The sequence below is a fragment of the Carcharodon carcharias genome, chromosome 12 (genome assembly GCF_017639515.1).
Source record: "Carcharodon carcharias isolate sCarCar2 chromosome 12, sCarCar2.pri, whole genome shotgun sequence".
Taxonomy (NCBI): domain Eukaryota; kingdom Metazoa; phylum Chordata; class Chondrichthyes; order Lamniformes; family Lamnidae; genus Carcharodon; species Carcharodon carcharias.
Window position 1 is genome coordinate 2,523,391 of NC_054478.1, and position 23,354 is coordinate 2,546,744.

General features: G+C 47.4%; 1 protein-coding gene across 1 annotated transcript in view; it reads right to left on the bottom strand.

Annotated features, from left to right (window-relative positions):
* asic4a (acid-sensing (proton-gated) ion channel family member 4a) overlaps positions 1-23,354 on the bottom strand; it is a 754,228-nt gene that overhangs the window by 8,315 nt on the left and 722,559 nt on the right. The window contains exon 13 of the mRNA XM_041201177.1: positions 3,570-3,649. Coding sequence (XP_041057111.1) covers positions 3,570-3,649 — 80 coding nt within the window. The remainder of the gene's footprint in view (positions 1-3,569; positions 3,650-23,354) is intronic.

Here is a 23,354-nt window from a genome sequence, read left to right on the forward strand (position 1 = left end):
GGGGGAGAGGGTGGTGGAGGAGGAGAGGGTGGTGGAGGGGGAGAGGGTGGTGGAGGGAGGAGAGGGTGGTGGAGGAGGAGAGGGTGGTGGAGGGGGTTGTGGGCGGTGGAGGAGGAGAGGGTGGTGGAGGGGGAGAGGGTGGTGGAGGGGGATGGGGTGATGGAGGGGAGAGTGTGGTGGAGGGGGTTGTGGGCGGTGGAGGAGGAGAGGGTGGTGGAGGGGGAGAAGGTGGTGGAGGGAGGAGAGGGTGGTGGAGGGAGGAGAGTGTGGTGGAGGGGGTTGTGGGCGGTGGAGGGAGGAGAGGGTGATGGAGGGAGGAGAGGGTGGTGGAGGGGGAGAGGGTGGTGGAGGGAGGAGAGGGTGGTGGAGGGGGAGAGGGTGGTGGAGGGAGGAGAGGGTGGTGGAGGAGGAGAGGGTGGTGGAGGGAGGAGAGGGTGGTGGAGGGGGAGAGGGTGGTGGAGGGAGGAGAGTGTGGTGGAGGAGGAGAGGGTGATGGAGGGGGAGAGGGTGATGGAGGGAGGAGAGTGTGGTGGAGGGGGTTGTGGGCGGTGGAGGGGGAGAGGGTGGTGGAGGGAGGAGAGGGTGATGGAGGGAGGAGAGGGTGGTGGAGGGGGAGAGGGTGGTGGAGGGAGGAGAGGGTGATGGAGGGAGGCGACTGTGGTGGAGGGGGAGAGGGTGGTGGAGGAGGAGAGGGTGATGGAGGGGGATGGGGTGATGGAGGGAGAGAGGGTGGTGGAGGGGGAGAAGGTGGTGGAGGGAGGAGAGGGTGGTGGAGGGAGAAGAGGGTGGTGGAGGGGGAGAGGGTGGTGGAGGGAGGAGAGTGTGGTGGAGGGAGGAGAGGGTGGTGGAGGGGGTTGTGGGCGGTGGAGGGGGAGAGGGTGGTGGAGGGAGGAGAGTGTGGTGGAGGGGAAGAGTGTGGTGGAGGGGGAGAGGGTGGTGGAGGGAGGAGAGTGTGGTGGAGGGAGGAGAGGGCGGTGGAGGGAGGAGAGGGTGGTGGAGGGGGAGAGGGTGGTGGAGGGAGGAGAGTGTGGTGGAAGGGGAGAGGGTGATGGAGGGGGAGAAGGTGGTGGAGGGAGGAGAGTGTGGTGGAGGGGGAGAGTGTGGTGGAGGAGGAGAGTGTGGTGGAGGAGGAGAGTGTGGTGGAGGGAGGAGAGTGTGGTGGAGGGGAGAGTGTGGTGGAGGGAGGAGAGTGTGGTGGAGGGAGGAGAGGGTGGTGGAGGGAGGAGAGGGTGGTGGAGGGAGGAGAGTGTGGTGGAGGGGGAGAGTGTGGTGGAGGGAGGAGAGTGTGGTGGAGGAGGAGAGTGTGGTGGAGGGGAGGAGTGTGGTGGAGGGAGGAGAGTGTGGTGGAGGGAGGAGAGTGTGGTGGAGGGGAGGAGAGGGTGGTGGAGGGGGTGGTGGGGGTGGAGGGGGAGAGGGGTGGTGGAGGGAGGAGAGTGTGGTGGAGGGAGGAGAGTGTGGTGGAGGAGGAGAGGTGTGTGGAGGGGGTTGTGGGCGGTGGAGGGAGGAGAGGGTGGTGGAGGGAGGAGAGGGTGGTGGAGGGGGAGAGGGTGGTGGAGGGAGGAGAGTGTGGTGGAGGGAGGAGAGTGTGGTGGAGGGGGAGAGTGTGGTGGAGGGAGGAGAGTGTGGTGGAGGGAGGAGAGGGTGGTGGAGGGGGTTGTGGGCGGTGGAGGGAGGAGAGGGTGGTGGAGGGAGGAGAGGGTGGTGGAGGGGGAGAGGGTGGTGGAGGGAGGAGAGTGTGGTGGAGGGAGGAGAGTGTGGTGGAGGGAGGAGAGTGTGGTGGAGGGGGAGAGGGTGGTGGAGGGAGGAGAGTGTGGTGGAGGGGGAGAGGGTGGTGGAGGGAGGAGAGTGTGGTGGAGGGGGAGAAGGTGATGGAGGGAGGAGAGGGTGGTGGAGGGGGAGAGGGTGGTGGAGGGAGGAGAGCGTGGTGGAGGGAGGAGAGTGTGGTGGAGGGAGGAGAGGGTGGTGGAGGGGGTTGTGGGCGGTGGAGGGGGAGAGGGTGGTGGAGGGAGGAGAGTGTGGTGGAGGGGGAGAGGGTGGTGGAGGGAGGAGAGTGTGGTGGAGGGGGAGAGAGTGGTGGAGGGGGTTGTGGGCGGTGGAGGGGGAGAGGGTGGTGGAGGGAGGAGAGTGTGGTGGAGGGAGGAGAGGGTGGTGGAGGGGGTTGTGGGCGGTGGAGGGGGAGAGGGTGGTGGAGGGAGGAGAGTGTGGTGGAGGGGGAGAGGGTGGTGGAGGGAGGAGAGTGTGGTGGAGGGGGAGAGAGTGGTGGAGGGGGAGAGAGTGGTGGAGGGGGAGAGTGTGGTGGAGGGAGGAGAGTGTGGTGGAGGGAGGAGAGGGTGGTGGAGGGGGTTGTGGGCGGTGGAGGGAGGAGAGGGTGGTGGAGGGAGGAGAGGGTGGTGGAGGGGGAGAGGGTGGTGGAGGGAGGAGAGTGTGGTGGAGGGGGAGAGTGTGGTGGAGGGGGTTGTGGGCGGTGGAGGAGGAGAGGGTGGTGGAGGGGGAGAGGGTGGTGGAGGGAGGAGAGTGTGGTGGAGGGAGGAGAGGGCGGTGGAGGGAGGAGAGGGTGGTGGAGGGGGAGAGGGTGGTGGAGGGAGGAGAGTGTGGTGGAAGGGGAGAGGGTGATGGAGGGGGAGAAGGTGGTGGAGGGAGGAGAGGGTGATGGAGGGGGAGAAGGTGGTGGAGGGAGGAGAGTGTGGTGGAGGGGGAGAGTGTGGTGGAGGGAGGAGAGTGTGGTGGAGGGAGGAGAGTGTGGTGGAGGGAGGAGAGTGTGGTGGAAGGGGAGAGGGTGATGGAGGGAGGAGAGCGTGGTGGAGGGAGGAGAGTGTGGTGGAGGGGGAGAGGGTGGTGGAGGGAGGAGAGTGTGGTGGAGGGAGGAGAGTGTGGTGGAGGGAGGAGAGTGTGGTGGAGGGAGGAGAGTGTGGTGGAAGGGGAGAGGGTGATGGAGGGAGGAGAGCGTGGTGGAGGGAGGAGAGTGTGGTGGAGGGAGGAGAGGGTGGTGGAGGGGGTTGTGGGCGGTGGAGGGAGGAGAGGGTGGTGGAGGGAGGAGAGGGTGGTGGAGGGGGAGAGGGTGGTGGAGGGAGGAGAGTGTGGTGGAGGGGGAGAGAGTGGTGGAGGGGGTTGTGGGCGGTGGAGGAGGAGAGTTTGGGGCAGTAGTAAAGATACTGAACTGGTAATTCCATTGGTCCGGTGAAAGCTCTGAGGACATGAGTTAAATCCCATCATGGCAGCTGGTGGATTTTAATTTGAATTAATTAGTGTGGAAATGAAATCGAATCTCAGTTCTCGTAGCCATAAAACCAACTTTATCCTTTGCAAAGACCCATCTGGGTCACTAATGTCCTTTAGGGAGGGAAATCTGCCAACCTCACCTGGTCTGGCCTACATGTGACTCCAGACCCCCAGCCAATGTGGGTGACTGTTAACTGCCTCTGAAAGTCACTCCGTTCGAGGGGTATTAGGGATGGACAATAAAGGCTGGTCACCCAAGCACTGCCCACATCCCATGATGGAGTAAAGAAAATAAATACTCAGCGATAAGCCATTGGGGAACAACAAGAGAGAGAGAGAGAGCAGCTCACCTCATAGATATAATCAATGATTTCGAGGATGGTCAGCAGACTGGCTCCAATGAATAGGCCCATGTGGCCACCAATGTCCCCTGGTAGGAAAGAGACAGAAAGCAATGAGAGTCCAAGGGTTAAAAAAAACCTTGTAAAAGCACAGCAGTAATAGAAAAGAGAGAAACAACATTCTCACTCACTCTCACTCTCACTGGTTCTCTCACTCTCGCTCTGTTTCTCTCAGTATGTTTCTCTCACTCTGTTTCTCTCACTCTCACTGTTTCTCTCACACTCACACTGTTTCTTTCACTCTCACTGTTTCTCTCTCTCTCACTGTTTCTCTCAGATTCTCTGTTTCTCTCACTCTTGTTGTTTCTCTAAATCTCCCTGTTTATCTCACTCTCACTCATGCTGTTTCTCTCACTCGCACTATCTCTCTCACTCTCACACTTACCCTGTTTCTAACACTCTCTGTAACTCACAATCTCACTGTTTCCCTCATCTCACTCTTGCTGGTTTTCTCACTCTCGTGCTCATTGTTTCTGCCGTCTCACTCTTACTCTGTTTCCCTCCCTCTCACTGTTTCTCTCTCTCTCTCTGATTATCTCACACTCATTGTTTCACTCTCACTAGTTCAGTCTCACTCATATTCTGTTTCTCTCACTCTCACTGTTTCTCTCACATTCACTGTTTCTCTAGCTCTCACTGTTCCTCCTGTCCCACTCTCACTGTTTCTCTCACTCTTACTGTTTCTCCAGCCTCACTCTGTCTCTTCAGCCTCACTCTCACTGTTTCTCAGACTTTCACTGCCTCTCTCACTCTCACAGTTTCCCCAGTCACACTGATTCTCACACTTTCTCACTGATTTGCCCATTTCACAGTTTCTCTCACTCTTGTTGTTGTTTCTCTTCTCACTCTCACTGTTTCTCTCACACTGTTTCTTTCACTCTCACTGTTTCTCTCACACTGTTTCTTTCACTCTCACTGTTTCTCTCACTCTCACTCTTGTTTCTCTCCCTCTCACTGTTTCTCCCACTCTCACTGTTTCTCCCACTCTCACTGTTTCTCCAGATTCACTCTTATTCTGTTTCCCTCCTTCTCACTGTTTCTCTCACTCTTACAGTTTTTCTCACTCTCACTGTTTTTCTCACTCTCACTGATGACTTCACACTCACTGTTTCTCCAGATTCACTCTTACTCTGTTTCTCTCACTCTCTGTTTTTCTCACTCTCACTGATGGCCTCACTCTCTCTGTTTCTCTCACTCTCACACTCACTGTTTCTCCAGATTCACTCTTACTCTGTTTCTCGCCATCTCACTGTTTCTCTCACTCTCACTGTTTCTCTCACTCTCACATTCACTGTTTCCCCAGTCTTACTCTTACTCTGTTTCTCTCACTCTTATTTTTTTCTCTCACTCTCACTGTTTCTCTCTCTCTCTCACTGTTTCTCTCACTCTCACTGTTTCTCTCACTCTCACTGTTTCTCTCACTCTCACTGTTTCTCTCACTCTCACTGTTTCTCTCACTCTCACTGTTTCTCTGACTCTCACACTCACTATTTCCCCAGTCTCACACTTACACTGTTTCTTTCACTCTCACTGTTTCTCTCACACTTACACTGTTTCTTTCACTCTTACACTGTTTCTTTCACTCTCACTGTTTCTCTCACACTTACACTGTTTCTCTCACTCTCACTGTTTCTCTCACTCTCACTGTTTCTCTGACTCTCACACTCACTATTTCCCCAGTCTCACACTTACACTGTTTCTTTCACTCTCACTGTTTCTTTCACTCTCACTGTTTCTCTCACACTTACACTGTTTCTTTCACTCTCACTGTTTCTCTCACACTTACACTGTTTCTTTCACTCTCACTGTTTCTCTCACTCTCACTGTTTCTTTCACTCTCACTGTTTCTCTCCCTCTCACTGTTTCTCTCAAACTCACTGTTTCTCTCACTCTCACACTGTTTCTTTCACTCTCACTGTTTCTCTCTCTCACTGTTTCTCTCACTCTCACTCTTGTTTCTCTCCCTCTCACTGTTTCTCTCACACTCACTGTTTCTCTCACACTCACTGTTTCTCTCACACTCACTGTTTCTCTCACTCTCACTGTTTCTCTCACTCTCACTGTTTCTCTCAAACTCACTGTTTCTCTCACTCTCACTGTTTCTCTCACTCTCGTTGTGTTTCTCATCTCACACACTATTTTCTCTCACTCACACTGTCTCTCGCATGCTCATTAATTTTTCAGTATTGCTCTCACTCTTCGTCTCACTCTCACTCTCTGTCACACTCACTGTTTCTCTCATTCTTATTGTTTCTCTCACTCTCGCTGTTTCTCGCACTCTCCGTTTCTCTCACTCTAGCTGTTCCTCTCAATCTCGCTGTTTCTCTCACTCTCGCTGTTGCTCTCACTCAAGCTTTTTCTCTCACTCAAGCTTTTTCTTTCACTCTCACTGTTTCGCTCACTCTCTTTCTCTCAGTCTTACTGTTTCTGTCATTTTCACTGGTTCTCTCACTCTCACTGGTTTTCTCATTCTTGCTGTTTCTCTCACTCTCCAGTCTCAATCTTACTCTGTTTCTTTCAATCTCACTGTTCACTCATTCTCACACTCATTATTTCTCCAGATTCACTCTTAATCTGTTTCTCCCACTCTCATTGTTTCTCTCAATCTCACACACAGTCTTTCTCCAGATTCACCCTTAGTCTGTTTCTCTCTCTGTTTCTCTCACTCTCACTCTCACTGTTGCTCTCACTCTTGCTGTTTCACTCACTCTCGCTGTTTCTCTCACTCTTCCTGTTTCTCTCATTCACTTTCTCATTGTTTCTCCAGTCTCAATGTCACTCTGTTTCATTTAATCTCACTGTTCTCTCACTCTCACACTCACTATTTCTCCAGATTCACTCTTAGTCTGTTTCTCTCACTCTCTCTGTTTCTCTCACTCTCTGTCTCTCTCACTCTCATTAATGTTTGTGTCACTCTCACTCTTCCTCTCACTCTCTCTCTCTCTTTCTCTCAGTCTCATTTTTTTCTCTCACACTCACTCTAACCCTGTTTCTCTCACTCTAACCATTTTTATCCCACTCTAACCCTTTTTCTCTCACTCTGAATCTCACTGTTTCTCTCACTCTGTTTCTTTCAATCTCACTCTCACTGTTTCTCTCACTCACTGTTTCTTTCGATCTCACTTTAACTGTTTCTCTCATTCTCACTTTTCTCTAAGTCTCACACTCACTATTTCTCCAGTCTCACTCTTACTATGTCTCTCTCACTATTAATGCTTCCCCAGATTCATTCTTACTATGTTTCTCATGCTCACTTTTTCTCTCACTCTCACTTTGTTTCTCTCATTCGCACTGTCTTTCTCACTCACATTAATTTATCAGTTTCACTCTCACTCAGTTACTCTCACTCTCTGTTTCTCCCATTCTCACTGTTTCTCTCACTCTCTCACTGATTTTCTCACACTCACTGTTTATCTCACTCTCACTGTTTCTCTCACTCTCTGATTTTCTCACGCTCACTGTTTCTCTCACTCTCACTGTTTCTCTCACTCTCGCTGTTTCGCTCACACTGTTTCTCTCACTCTCGCTGTTTCTATCACTCTCTCTGTTTCTCTCACTCTGTTTCTCTCACTCTCACTGTTTCTCTCACTCTCACTCTTTCTCTCACTCTCTCTGTTTCTCTCACTCTCACTGTTTCTCTCACTCTCACTGTTTCTCTCACTCTCACTGTTTCTCTCACTCTCACTGTTTCTCTCACTCTCTATTTCTCTCATTCTCACTGTTTCTCCAGTCTCACTGATTCTCTCACTGATTTTCTCACTGTTTCTCTCACTCTCATTTTCTTTCTCTCCTCACACACTATTTTCTCTCATTGTCACTCTTTGTTTCTCTCACTCGCACTGTCTCTCTCACCCTCACTGTCTCTCTCACCCTCATTAATTTGTCAGTATTACTCTCACTCACTCTCACTCTCTCTCACTCTCACTCTTACTGTTTCTCTCACTCTCTGTTTTTCTCACTCTCGCTGTTCCTATCACTCTCACTGTTTCTCCCACTCTCATTATTTCTCCCACTCTCAATCTTTCTCTCACTCTCACTGTTTCTCAAACGCTCACTGTTTCTCTCACTCACACTGTTTCTCTTACTCTCACTGTTTCTCCCACTCTCACTCTCACTGTTTCTCGCACTCTCACTGTTTCTCTCACTCGCACTGTTTCTCTCACTCTCACTGTTTCTCTCACTCGCACTGTTTCTCTCACTCGCAATGTTTCTCTCACTCTCACTGTTTCTCTCACTCGCACTGTTTCTCTCATTCTCACTGTTTCTCCCAATATCACTGTTTCTCACAATATCACTTTTTCTCCCACTCTCATTATTTCTCCCAATCTCACTGTTTCTCTCACTCTCATTGTTTCTCCCACTCTAACTTTCCCTCTCACTCTTTCTCTCACCCTCACTGTTTCTCCCACTCTCACTGTTTCTCTCAATCTCACTGTTTCTCCCACTGTCACTCTCACTGTTTCTCTCACTCTCACTGTTCTCCTACTCTCACTGTTTCTCCCAATCTCACTGTTTCTCTCATTCTCACTGTTTCTCCAACTCTCACTCTATCTCTCACTCTCACTGTTTCTCCCACTCTCACTGCTTTTCCCACTAACTCTGTTTCTCTTAATCTCACTGTTTCTCTCACTCTCACTGTTTCTCTCACTCTGTTTCTCGCACTGTCACTCTCACTGTTTCTCTCACTCTAACTGTTCTCCTAATCTCACTGTTTCTCCCACTCTCACTGTTTCTCTACCTCTCACTCTTTTTCTCACCCTCACTGTTTCTCCCACTCTCACTGTTTCTCTCACTCGCACTGTTTCTCTCACTCTCACTGTTTCTCTCACTCGCACTGTTTCTCTCACTCGCAATGTTTCTCTCACTCTCACTGTTTCTCTCACTCGCACTGTTTCTCTCATTCTCACTGTTTCTCCCAATATCACTGTTTCTCACAATATCACTTTTTCTCCCACTCTCATTATTTCTCCCAATCTCACTGTTTCTCTCACTCTCATTGTTTCTCCCACTCTAACTTTCCCTCTCACTCTTTCTCTCACCCTCACTGTTTCTCCCACTCTCACTGTTTCTCACAATCTCACTGTTACTCCCACTGTCACTCTCACTGTTTCTCTCACTCTCACTGTTCTCCTACTCTCACTGTTTCTCCCAATCTCACTGTTTCTCTCATTCTCACTGTTTCTCCAACTCTCACTCTATCTCTCACTCTCACTGTTTCTCCCACTCTCACTGCTTTTCCCACTAACTCTGTTTCTCTTAATCTCACTGTTTCTCTCACTCTCACTGTTTCTCTCACTCTGTTTCTCGCACTGTCACTCTCACTGTTTCTCTCACTCTAACTGTTCTCCTAATCTCACTGTTTCTCCCACTCTCACTGTTTCTCTACCTCTCACTCTTTTTCTCACCCTCACTGTTTCTCCCACTCTCACTGTTTCTCCCACTCTCACTGTTTCTCTCACTCTCACTGTTTCTCGCACTGTCACTCTCACTGTTTCTCTCACTCTCACTGTTCTCCTAATCTCACTGTTTCTCCCACTCTCAATGATTCTCCCACTCTCAATGATTCTCCCACTCTCAATGATTCTCCCACTCTCACTGTTTCTCCCACTCTCACTGTTTCTCTCACTCTTACTGTTTCTCTCACTCTTGCTGTTTCTCCCACTCTCACTGTTTCTCTCACTCTCACTGTTCCTCTCACTCTTGCTGTTTCTCCTACTATCACTGTTTCTCTCAATTTCACTGTTTCTCTCACTCTCACTGTTCTCCCACTCTCACTGTTTCTCTCACTCTCACTGTTTCTCCCACTGTCACTCTCACTGTTTCTCTCACTCTCACTGTTCGCCTACTCTCACTGTTTCTTCACTCTCACTGTTTCTCTCACTCTCACTTTTTCTCCCAATCTCACTGTTTCTCCCAATCTCACTTTTTCTCCCAATCTCACTGTATCTCTCACTCTCACTGTTTCTCTCACTCTCACTGTGTCTCCCACTCTCACTCTCACTGTTGCTCTCCCTCTCACTGATTCTCTCACTTTCACTCATTTCCCAATCTAACTGTTACTCCCAAACCCACTTTTTATCTCACTCTCACTGTTTCTCTCACTCTCACTGTTTCTCTCACTCTCACTGTTTCTCCCAATCTCACTGTATCTCCCACTCTCACTGCATCTCCCACTCTCACTATTTCTCCCACCTCACTGTTTCTCTGGCTCTCACTGTTTCTCTGACTCTCACTGTTTCTCCCACTCTCACTGTTTCTCTCCCTCTCAGTGTGTCTCTCACTGATTCTCCCAATCTCACGTTTTCTCTCAATCTCCCACTCTCACTGCTTTTCCCACTAACTCTGTTTCTCTTAATCTCACTGTTTCTCTCACTCATACTTTTTCTCTCGCTCTCACTGTTTCTCCCACTCTCACTGTTTCTCTCACTCTCACTGTTTCTCTCACTCTCACTGTTTCTCGCACTGTCACTCTCACTGTTTCTCCCACTCTCACTGTTCTCCTAATCTCACTGTTTCTCCCACTCTCACTGTTTCTCTACCTCTCACTGTTTCTCTACCTCTCACTATTTTTCTCACCCTCACTGTTTCTCCCACTCTCACTGTTTCTCCCACTCTCACTGTTTCTCTCACTCTCACTGTTTCTCCCACTGTCACTCTCACTGTTTCTATCAATCTCACTGTTCTCCTATTCTCACTGTTTCTCCCAAACTCACTGTTTCTCCCAATCTCACTGTTTCTCTCATTCTCACTGTTTCTCCAACTCTCACTCTTTGTCTCACTCTCACTGTTTCTCTCACTCAAACTGTTTCTCTCACTCTCATTGTTTCTTTCACTCTCACTGCTTCTCCCATTCTCACTCTCACAGTTTCTCTCCCTCTCATTGATTCTCTCACTCTCACACATTCTCCCAATCTCACTGTTCCTCCCAATCTCACTTTTTATCTCACTCTCACTGTTTCACTCTCTCTCACTCTTTCTCTCACTCTCACTGTTTCTCCCACTCTCACTCTCACTATTTCTCTGACTCTCACTGTTTTTCTCACTGTCACCGTTTCTCTGACTCTCACTGTTTCTCCCACTCTCACCGTTTCTCTCCCTCTCACTGTTTCTCCCAAAACCCACTCTTTCTCACAATCTCACTATTTCTCTCACTCTCACTGTTTCTCTCACTCTCACTGTTCTCCCACTCTCACTGTTTCTCCCTCCCTCACTTTTTCTCTCAATCTCACTGTTTATATGACTCTCAATGTTACTCCCACTCCCACTCTCACTGTTTCTCTCACTCTGTTTCTCTCACTCGCACTGCTTTTCTCACTCGCACTGTTTCTCCCAATATCACTGTTTCTCCCAATCTCACTTTTTCTCTCACTCTCACTGTTTCTCCCACTGTCACTCTCACTGTTTCTCTCACTCTCACTGTTCTCCTACTCTCACTGTTTCTCCCACTCTCACTGTTTCTCACGCTCTCACTGTTTCTCTCATTCTCACTGTTTCTCCAACTCTCACTCTATCTCTCACTCTCACAGTTTCTCAAACGCTCAATGTTTCTCTCACTCTCACTCTCACTGTCTCTCTCACTCTCACTTTTTCACCCACTCTCACTGTATCTCCCACTCTCACTGTATCTCCCAATCTCACTATTTCTCCCACCTCACTTTTTCTCACACTGTCACCATTTCTCTCACTCTCACTGTTTCTCTCACTCTCACTGTTTCTATCACTCTCACTGTTCTCCTACTCTCACTGATTCTCCCACTCTCACTGTTTCTCCCACTCTCACTATTTCTCCCACTCTCACTATTCCTTCAAATCGCACTGTTTCTCTCACTCTCACTGTTTCTCCCAATCTCACTTTTTCTCCCAATCTCACTTTTTCTCTCACTCTCACTGTTCCTCTCACTCTCACTGTTTCTCTCACTCTCACTGTTTCTCCCAATCTCACTTTTTCTCTCACACTCACTGTTTCTCCAAATCTCAATCTTTTTCTCACTCTCACTGTTTCTCTCACTCTCACTGTTTCTCCCTCTCTCAATTTTTCTCGCGGTCTCACTGTTTATATGACTCTCACTGTTTCTCCCACTCCCACTCTCACTTTTTCTCTCACTCTCACTGTTTCTCCCTCTCTCAATTTTTCTCGCGGTCTCACTGTTTATATGACTCTCACTGTTTCTCCCACTCCCACTCTCACTTTTTCTCTCACTCTCACTGTTTCTCCCACTCCCACTCTCACTTTTTCTCTCACTCTCACTGTTTCTCTCACTCTCACTGTATCCCTCAGTCTTACTGTTTCTCTCGCTCTCAATGTTTCTCTCACTCTCAATGTTTCTCCCACTCTCACTGTTTCTCCCACTCTCACTGTTTCTCTCACTCTCACTGTTTCTTCCACTGTCACTCTCACTTTTACTCACACTCTTTCTCCCACTCTCACTGCTTCTCCCACTCTCACTGTTACTCCCACTGTCACTCTCACTGTTTCTCCCACTCTCACTGTTTCTCCCACTCTCACTGCTTCTCCCACTCACACTGTTTCTCCCACTCTCACTATTTCTCCCACTCTCACTGTTTCTCTCACTCTCACTGTATCCCTCAGTCTTACTGTTTCTCTCGCTCTCAATGTTTCTCTCACTCTCACTGTTTCTCCCACTCTCACTCTCACTGTTTCTCTCACTCTCACTGTTTCTCCCACTCCCACTGTTTCTCTCATTCTCAATATCACTGTTTCTCTCCCTCTCGCTGTTTCTCTCACTCTCACTGTTTCCCACACTCTCGGTGTTTCTCTCACTCTCACTGTTTCTCCCACTGTCACTCTCACTGTTTCTCTCACTCTCACTGTTCTCCTACTCTCACTGTTTCTCCCACTCTCACAGTTTCCCGCACTCTCACTGTTTCTCTCACTCTCACTGTTTCTCTCAATCTAACTTTTCATCTCACTCTAACTGTTTCTATCCCTCTCACTGTTTCTCCTACCCTCACTGTTTCTCTCACTCTCACTGTTTCTCCCACTGTCACTCTCACTGTTTCTCCCACTCTCACTGTTTCTCCCGCTCTCACTTTTTCTCCAACTCTCACTGTTTCTCTCACTCTCACTGTTTCTCTCAATCTAACTGTTCATCTCACTCTAACTGTTTCACTCCCTCTCACTGTTTCTCCCACCCTCACTGTTCTCCTAATCTTACTGTTTCTCCCACTCTCACTGCTCTCCTAATCTCACTGTTTCTCCCACTCTCACTGTTTCTCTACCTCTCACTATCTTTCTCACCCTCACTGTTTCTCCCACTCTCACTGTTTCTCCCACTCTCACTGTTTCTCTCACTCTCACTGTTTCTCCCACTGTCACTCTCACTGTTTCTCTCAATCTCACTGTTCTCCTATTCTCACTGTTTCTCCCAATCTCACTGTTTCTCTCATTCTCACTGTTTCTCCAAATCTCACTCTTTGTCTCACTCTCACTGTTTCTCTCACTCAAACTGTTTCTCTCACTCTCACTGTTTCTCTCACTCTCACTGCTTCTCCCATTCTCACTCTCACAGTTTCTCTCTCTGTCACTGATTCTCTCACTCTTACACATTCTCCCAATCTCACTGTTCCTCCCAATCTCACTTTTTATCTCACTCTCACTGTTTCACTCTCTCTCACTCTTTCTCTCACTCTCACTGTTTCTCCCACTCTCACTCTCACTATTTCTCTGACACTCACTGTTTTTCTCACTGTCACCGTTTCTCTGACTCTCACTGTTTCTCCCACTCTCACCGTTTCTCTCCCTCTCACTGTTTCTCCCAAAACCCACTCTTTCTCACAATCTCACTATTTCTCTCACTCTCACTGTTTCTCTCACTCTCACTGTTCTCCCACTCTCACTGTTTCTCCCTCCCTCACTTTTTCTCTCAATCTCACTGTTTATATGACTCTCAATGTTACTCCCACTCTCATTCTCACTGTTTCTCTCACTCTCACTGTTTCTCTCACTCGAACTGCTTTTCTCACTCGCACTGTTTCTCCCAATATCACTGTTTCTCCCAATCTCACTTTTTCTCTCACTCTCACTGTTTCTCTCACTGTCACTGTTCTCCTACTCTCACTGTTTCCCCCACTCTCACTGTTTCTCACGCTCTCACTGTTTCTCTCATTCTCACTGTTTCTCCAACTCTCACTCTATCTCTCACTCTCACAGTTTCTCAAACGCTCAATGTTTCTCTCAGTCTCACTCTCACTGTCTCTCGCACTCTCACTTTTTCTCCCACTCTCACTGTATCTGCCACTCTCACTGTATCTACCAATCTCACTATTTCTCCCACCTCACTTTTTCTCACACTGTCACCATTTCTCTCACTCTCACTGTTTCTCTCACTCTCACTGTTTCTCTCACTCTCACTGTTTCTATCACTCTCACTGTTTCTATCACTCTCACTGTTTCTATCACTCTCACTGTTCTCCTACTCTCACTGATTCTCCCACTCTCACTGTTTCTCCCACTCTCACTATTTCTCCCACTCTCACTATTACTTCAAATCGCACTGTTTCTCTCACTCTCACTGTTTCTCCCACTCTCACTGTTTCTCTCACTCTCACTGTTTCTCTCAATCTAACTTTTCATCTCACTCTAACTGTTTCTCTCCCTCTCACTCTTTCTCCTACCCTCACTGTTTCTCTCACTCTCACTGTTTCTCCCACTGTCACTCTCACTGTTTCTCCCACTCTCACTGTTTCTCCCGCTCTCACTTTTTCTCCAACTCTCACTGTTTCTCTCACTCTCACTGTTTCTCTCAATCTAACTGTTCATCTCACTCTAACTGTTTCTCTCACTCTCACTGTTTCTCCCACCCTCACTGTTCTCCTAATCTCACTGTTTCTCCCACTCTCACTGCTCTCCTAATCTCACTGTTTCTCCCACTCTCACTGTTTCTCTACCTCTCACTATCTTTCTCACCCTCACTGTTTCTCCCACTCTCACTGTTTCTCCCACTCTCACTGTTTCTCTCACTCTCACTGTTTCTCCCACTGTCACTCTCACTGTTTCTCTCAATCTCACTGTTCTCCTATTCTCACTGTTTCTCCCAATCTCACTGTTTCTCCAAATCTCACTCTTTGTCTCACTCTCACTGTTTCTCTCACTCAAACTGTTTCTCTCACTCTCACTGTTTCTCTCACTCTCACTGCTTCTCCCATTCTCACTCTCACAGTTTCTCTCTCTGTCACTGATTCTCTCACTCTTACACATTCTCCCAATCTCACTGTTCCTCCCAATCTCACTGTGTCTCCCACTCTCACTGTTTCTCTCACTCTCACTGTTTCTCCCACTGTCACTCTCACTGTTTCTCTCAATCTCACTGTTCTCCTATTCTCACTGTTTCTCCCAATCTCACTGTTTCTCTCATTCTCACTGTTTCTCTCACTCTCACTGTTTCTCTCAATCTAACTTTTCATCTCACTCTAACTGTTTCTCTCCCTCTCACTCTTTCTCCTACCCTCACTGTTTCTCTCACTCTCACTGTTTCTCCCACTGTCACTCTCACTGTTTCTCCCACTCTCACTGTTTCTCCCGCTCTCACTTTTTCTCCAACTCTCACTGTTTCTCTCACTCTCACTGTTTCTCTCAATCTAACTGTTCATCTCACTCTAACTGTTTCTCTCACTCTCACTGTTTCTCCCACCCTCACTGTTCTCCTAATCTCACTGTTTCTCCCACTCTCACTGCTCTCCTAATCTCACTGTTTCTCCCACTCTCACTGTTTCTCTACCTCTCACTATCTTTCTCACCCTCACTGTTTCTCCCACTCTCACTGTTTCTCCCACTCTCACTGTTTCTCTCACTCTCACTGTTTCTCCCTACTGTCACTCTCACTGTTTCTCTCAATCTCACTGTTCTCCTATTCTCACTGTTTCTCCCAATCTCACTGTTTCTCCAAATCTCACTCTTTGTCTCACTCTCACTGTTTCTCTCACTCAAACTGTTTCTCTCACTCTCACTGTTTCTCTCACTCTCACTGCTTCTCCCATTCTCACTCTCACAGTTTCTCTCTCTGTCACTGATTCTCTCACTCTTACACATTCTCCCAATCTCACTGTTCCTCCCAATCTCACTGTGTCTCCCACTCTCACTGTTTCTCTCACTCTCACTGTTTCTCCCACTGTCACTCTCACTGTTTCTCTCAATCTCACTGTTCTCCTATTCTCACTGTTTCTCCCAATCTCACTGTTTCTCTCATTCTCACTGTTTCTCCAAATCTCACTCTTTGTCTCACTCTCACTGTTTCTCTCACTCTCACTGCTTCTCCCATTCTCACTCTCACAGTTTCTCTCTCTGTCACTGATTCTCTCACTCTTACACATTCTCCCAATCTCACTGTTCCTCCCAATCTCACTTTTTATCTCACTCTCACTGTTTCACTCTCTCTCACTCTTTCTCTCACTCTCACTGTTTCTCCCACTCTCACTCTCACTATTTCTCTGACTCTCACTGTTTTTCTCACTGTCACCGTTTCTCTGACTCTCACTGTTTCTCCCACTCTCACCGTTTCTCTCCCTCTCACTGTTTCTCCCAAAACCCACTCTTTCTCACAATCTCACTATTTCTCTCACTCTCACTGTTTCTCTCACTCTCACTGTTCTCCCACTCTCACTGTTCTCCCACTCTCACTGTTCTCCCACTCTCACTGTTCTCCCACTCTCACTGTTTCTCCCTCCCTCACTTTTTCTCTCAATCTCACTGTTTATATGACTCTCAATGTTACTCCCACTCTCATTCTCACTTTTTCTCTCACTCTCACTGTTTCTCTCACTCGCACTGCTTTTGCCACTCGCACTGTTTCTCCCAATATCACTGTTTCTCCCAATCTCACTTTTTCTCTCACTCTCACTGTTTCTCCCACTGTCACTCTCACTGTTTCTCTCACTGTCACTGTTCTCCTACTCTCACTGTTTCCCCCACTCTCACTGTTTCTCACGCTCTCACTGTTTCTCTCATTCTCACTGTTTCTCCAACTCTCACTCTATCTCTCACTCTCACAGTTTCTCAAACGCTCAATGTTTCTCTCACTCTCACTGTTTCTCTCACTCTCACTTTTTCTCCCACTCTCACTGTATCTGCCACTCTCACTGTATCTACCAATCTCACTATTTCTCCCACCTCACTTTTTCTCACACTGTCACCATTTCTCTCACTCTCACTGTTTCTCTCACTCTCACTTTTTCTCTCACTCTCACTGTTTCTATCACTCTCACTGTTCTCCTACTCTCACTGATTCTCCCACTCTCACTGTTTCTCCCACTCTCACTATTTCTATCACTCTCACTGTTCTCCTACTCTCACTGATTCTCCCACTCTCACTGTTTCTCCCACTCTCACTATTTCTCCCACTCTCACTATTTCTTCAAATCGCACTGTTTCTCTCACTCTCACTGTTTCTCCCAATCTCACTTTTTCTCTCAATCTCACTTTTTCTCCCAATCTCATTTTTTCTCTCACACTCAATGTTTCTCCAACTCTCAATCTTTCTCTCACTCTCACTGTTTCTCTCACTCTCACTGTTTCTCCCACTTTCCCTGTTTCTCTCACTCTCACTGTTCTTCCCACTCTCACTCTCATTGTTTCTCTCACTCTCACTGTTTCTCCCACTCTCACTGTTTCTCTCAGTCTCACTATCACTGTATCTCTCAATCTCGCTCATTCTCTCACTCTCGCTATTTCTCTCAATCTCGATGTTTCTCTCAATCTCACTGTTTCTCTCACTCTCACTGTTTCTCTCACTCTCACTGTTTCTCTCACTCTCACTGTTTCTCCCACTCTGGCTGTTTCTCCCACTCTCACAGTTTCTCGCACTCTCACTGTTTCTCCCACTCTCACTGTTTTTCCCGCTCTCACTCTTTCTCCCGCTCTCACTGTTTATCTTAATCTCACTGTTGCTCCAACTCTCGCTGTTTCTCTCACTCTTAATGTTTCTCTCAATCTAACTGTTCATCTCACTCTAACTGTATCTCTCCCTCTCACTGTTTCTCCCACCCTCACTGTTTCTCCCACTCTCACTTTTTCTCCAACTGTCACTCTCACTGTTTCTCCCACTCTCACTTTTTCTCTCACTCTCACTGTTTCTCTCACTCTCACTGTATCCCTCAGTCTTACTGTTTCTCTCGCTCTCAATGTTTCTCTCACTCTCACTGTTTCTCCCACTCTCACTCTCACTGTTTCTCTCACTCTCACTGTTTCTCCCACTCCCACTGTTTCTCTCATTCTCAATATCACTGTTTCTCTCCCTCTCGCTGTTTCTCTCAGTCTCACTGTTTCCCACACTCTCGGTGTTTCTCTCACTCTCACTGTTTCTCCCACTGTCACTCTCACTGTTTCTCTCACTCTCACTGTTCTCCTACTCTGACTGTTTCTCCCACTCTCACAGTTTCTCGCACTCTCACTGTTTCTCCCGCTCTCACTGTTTCTCCCGCTCTCACTGTTTATCTTAATCTCACTGTTGCTCCAACTCTCGCTGTTTCTCTCACTCTCACTGATTCTTTCAATCTAACTGTTCATCTCACTCTAACTGTTTCACTCCCTCTCACTGTTTCTCCCACCCTCACTGTTCTCCTAATCTCAATGTTTCTCCCACTCTCACTGTTCTCCTAATCTCACTGTTTCTCCCACTCTCACTGTTTCTCTACCTCTCACTGTTCTCCTAATCTCACTGTTTCTCTCACTCTCACTGTTTCTCCCACTCTCACTGTTCTCCTAATCTCACTGTTTCTCCCACTCTCACTGTTTCTCTACCTCTCACTATTTTTCTCACCCTCACTGTTTCTCCCACTCTCACTGTTTCTCCCACTCTCACTGTTTCTCTCACTCTCACTGTTTCTCCCACTGTCACTCTCACTGTTTCTCTCAATCTCACTGTTCTCCTATTCTCACTGTTTCTCCCAATCTCACTGTTTCTCTCATTCTCACTGTTTCTCCAAATCTCACTCTTTGTCTCACTCTCACTGTTTCTCTCACTCAAACTGTTTCTCTCACTCTCACTGTTTCTCTCACTCTCACTGTTTCTCTCACTCTCACTGCTTCTCCCATTCTCACTCTCACAGTTTCTCTCCCTCTCACTGATTCTCTCACTCTTACACATTCTCCCAATCTCACTGTTCCTCCCAATCTCACTTTTTATCTCACTCTCACTGTTTCACTCTCTCTCACTCTTTCTCTCACTCTCACTGTTTCTCCCACTCTCACTCTCACTATTTCTCTGACTCTCACTGTTTTTCTCACTGTCACCGTTTCTCTGACTCTCACTGTTTCTCCCACTCTCACCGTTTCTCTCCCTCTCACTGTTTCTCCCAAAACCCACTCTTTCTCACAATCTCACTATTTCTCTCACTCTCACTGTTTCTCTCACTCTCACTGTTCTCCCACTCTCACTGTTTCTCCCTCCCTCACTTTTTCTCTCAATCTCACTGTTTATATGACTCTCAATGTTACTCCCACTCTCATTCTCACTGTTTCTCTCACTCTCACTGTTTCTCTCACTCGCACTGCTTTTCTCACTCGCACTGTTTCTCCCAATATCACTGTTTCTCCCAATCTCACTTTTTCTCTCATTCTCAATGTTTCTCCCAATCTCACTTTTTCTCTCACTCTCACTGTTTCTCCCACTGTCACTCTCACTGTTTCTCTCACTCTCACTGTTTCTCCCACTCTCACTGTTTCTCACGCTCTCACTGTTTCTCACGCTCTCACTGTTTCTCTCATTCTCACTGTTTCTCCAACTCTCACTCTATCTCTCACTCTCACAGTTTCTCAAACGCTCAATGTTTCTCTCACTCTCACTGTTTCTCTCACTCTCACTTTTTCACCCACTCTCACTGTATCTCCCACTCTCACTGTATCTACCAATCTCACTATTTCTCCCACCTCACTTTTTCTCACACTGTCACCATTTCTCTCACTCTCACTGTTTCTCTCACTCTCACTGTTTCTATCACTCTCACTGTTCTCCTACTCTCACTGTTTCTCCCACTCTCACTATTTCTCCCACTCTCACTATTTCTTCAAATCGCACTGTTTCTCTCACTCTCACTGTTTCTCCCAATCTCACTTTTTCTCTCAATCTCACTTTTTCTCTCACTCTCACTGTTTCTCCCAATCTCATTTTTTCTCTCACACTCAATTTTTCTCCAACTCTCAATCTTTCTCTCACTCTCACTGTTTCTCCCGCTCTCACTTTTTCTCCAACTCTCACTGTTTCTCTCACTCTCACTGTTTCTCTCAATCTAACTGTTCATCTCACTCTAACTGTTTCACTCCCTCTCACTGTTTCTCCCACCCTCACTGTTCTCCTAATCTCAATGTTTCTCCCACTCTCACTGCTCTCCTAATCTCACTGTTTCTCCCACTCTCACTGCTTCTCTACCTCTCACTATCTTTCTCACCCTCACTGTTTCACCCACTCTCACTGTTTCTCCCACTCTCACTGTTTCTCTCACTCTCACTGTTTCTCCCACTGTCACTCTCACTGTTTCTCTCAATCTCACTGTTCTCCTATTCTCACTGTTTCTCCCAATCTCACTGTTTCTCTCATTCTCACTGTTTCTCCAAATCTCACTCTTTGTCTCACTCTCACTGTTTCTCTCACTCAAACTGTTTCTCTCACTCTCACTGTTTCTCTCACTCTCACTGCTTCTCCCATTCTCACTCTCACAGTTTCTCTCCCTCTCACTGATTCTCTCACTCTTACACATTCTCCCACTCTCACTGTTTCTCTCAGTCTCACTATAACTATATCTCTCAATCTCGCTCATTCTCTCACTCTTGCTATTTCTCTCAATCTCGCTGTTTCTCTCACTCTCACTGTTTCTCCCACCCTCACTGTTTCTCTCACTCTCACTGTTTCTCCCACTGTCACTCTCACTGTTTCTCTCACTCTCACTGTTTCTCAAATGCTCAGTTTCTCTCACTCACACTGTTTCTCTCACTCTCACAGTTTCTCTCTCTGTCACTGATTCTCTCACTCTCACTCATTCTCCCAATCTCACTGTTCCTCCCAATCTCACTTTTTATCTCACTCTCACTGTTTCACTCTCTCTCACTCTTTCTCTCACTCTCACTGTTTCTCCCACTCTCACTCTCACTATTTCTCTGACTCTCACTGTTTTTCTCACTGTCACCGTTTCTCTGACTCTCACTGTTTCTCCCACTCTCACCGTTTCTCTCCCTCTCACTGTTTCTCCCAAAACCCACTCTTTCTCACAATCTCACTATTTCTCTCACTCTCACTGTTTCTCTCACTCTCACTGTTCTCCCACTCTCACTGTTCTCCCACTCTCACTGTTTCTCCCTCCCTCACTTTTTCTCTCAATCTCACTGTTTATATGACTCTCAATGTTACTCCCACTCTCATTCTCACTGTTTCTCTCACTCTCACTGTTTCTCTCACTCGCACTGCTTTTCTCACTCGCACTGTTTCTCCCAATATCACTGTTTCTCCCAATCTCACTTTTTCTCTCATTCTCACTGTTTCTCCCAATCTCACTTTTTCTCTCACTCTCACTGTTTCTCCCACTCTCACTGTATCTACCAATCTCACTATTTCTCCCACCTCACTTTTTCTCACACTGTCACCATTTCTCTCACTCTCACTGTTTCTCTCACTCTCACTGTTTCTATCACTCTCACTGTTCTCCTACTCTCACTGTTTCTCCCACTCTCACTTTTTCTTCAAATCGCACTGTTTCTCTCACTCTCACTGTTTCTCCCAATCTCACTTTTTCTCTCAATCTCACTTTTTCTCTCACTCTCACTGTTTCTCCCACTGTCACTCTCACTGTTTCTCTCACTCTCACTGTTCTCCTACTCTCACTGTTTCTCCCACTCTCACTGTTTCTCACGCTCTCACTGTTTCTCTCATTCTCACTGTTTCTCCAACTCTCACTCTATCTCTCACTCTCACAGTTTCTCAAACGCTCAATGTTTCTCTCACTCTCACTGTTTCTCTCACTCTCACTTTTTCACCCACTCTCACTGTATCTCCCACTCTCACTGTATCTACCAATCTCACTATTTCTCCCACCTCACTTTTTCTCACACTGTCACCATTTCTCTCACTCTCACTGTTTCTCTCACTCTCACTGTTTCTATCACTCTCACTGTTCTCCTACTCTCACTGTTTCTCCCACTCTCACTATTTCTCCCACTCTCACTATTTCTTCAAATCGCACTGTTTCTCTCACTCTCACTGTTTCTCCCAATCTCACTTTTTCTCTCAATCTCACTTTTTCTCTCACTCTCACTGTTTCTCCCAATCTCATTTTTTCTCTCACACTCAATGTTTCTCCAACTCTCAATCTTTCTCTCACTCTCACTGTTTCTCTCACTCTCACTGTTTCTCCCACTTTCCCTGTTTCTCTCACTCTCACTGTTCTTCCCACTCTCACTCTCATTGTTTCTCTCACTCTCACTGTTTCTCCCACTCTCACTGTTTCTCTCAGTCTCACTATCACTGTATCTCTCAATCTCGCTCATTCTCTCACTCTCGCTATTTCTCTCAATCTCGATGTTTCTCTCAATCTCACTGTTTCTCTCACTCTCACTGTTTCTCTCACTCTCACTGTTTCTCCCACTCTTGCTGTTTCTCCCACTCTCACAGTTTCTCGCACTCTCACTGTTTCTCCCACTCTCACTGTTTCTCCCGCTCTCACTGTTTCTCCCGCTCTCACTGTTTCTCCCGCTCTCACTGTTTATCTTAAAATCACTGTTGCTCCAACTCTCGCTGTTTCTCTCACTCTTAATGTTTCTCTCAATCTAACTGTTCATCTCACTCTAACTGTATCTCTCCCTCTCACTCTTTCTCCCACCCTCACTGTTTCTCCCACTGTCACTGTTTCTCCGACTGTCACTCTCACTGTTTCTCCCACTCTCACTTTTTCTCTCACTCTCACTGTTTCTCTCACTCTCACTGTATCCCTCAGTCTTACTGTTTCTCTCGCTCTCAATGTTTCTCTCACTCTCACTGTTTCTCCCACTCTCACTCTCACTGTTTCTCTCACTCTCACTGTTTCTCCCACTCCCACTGTTTCTCTCATTCTCAATATCACTGTTTCTCTCCCTCTCGCTGTTTCTCTCAGTCTCACTGTTTCCCACACTCTCGGTGTTTCTCTCACTCTCACTGTTTCTCCCACTGTCACTCTCACTGTTTCTCTCACTCTCACTGTTCTCCTACTCTCACTGTTTCTCCCACTCTCACTGTTTCTCCCGCTCTCACTGTTTCTCCCGCTCTCACTGTTTATCTTAATCTCACTGTTTCTCCCACTCTCACTATTTCTCCCACTCTCACTATTTCTTCAAATCGCACTGTTTCTCTCACTCTCACTGCTTCTCCCAATCTCACTTTTTCTCTCAATCTCACTTTTTCTCCCAATCTCATTTTTTCTCTCACACTCAATGTTTCTCCAACTCTCAATCTTTCTCTCACTCTCACTGTTTCTCTCACTCTCACTGTTTCTCCCACTTTCCCTGTTTCTCTCACTCTCACTGTTCTTCCCACTCTCACTCTCATTGTTTCTCTCACTCTCACTGTTTCTCCCACTCTCACTGTTTCTCTGTCTCACTATCACTGTATCTCTCAATCTCGCTCATTCTCTCACTCTCGGTATTTCTCTCAATCTCGATGTTTCTCTCAATCTCACTGTTTCTCTCACTCTCACTGTTTCTCTCACTCTCACTGTTTCTCCCACTCTTGCTGTTTCTCCCACTCTCACAGTTTCTCG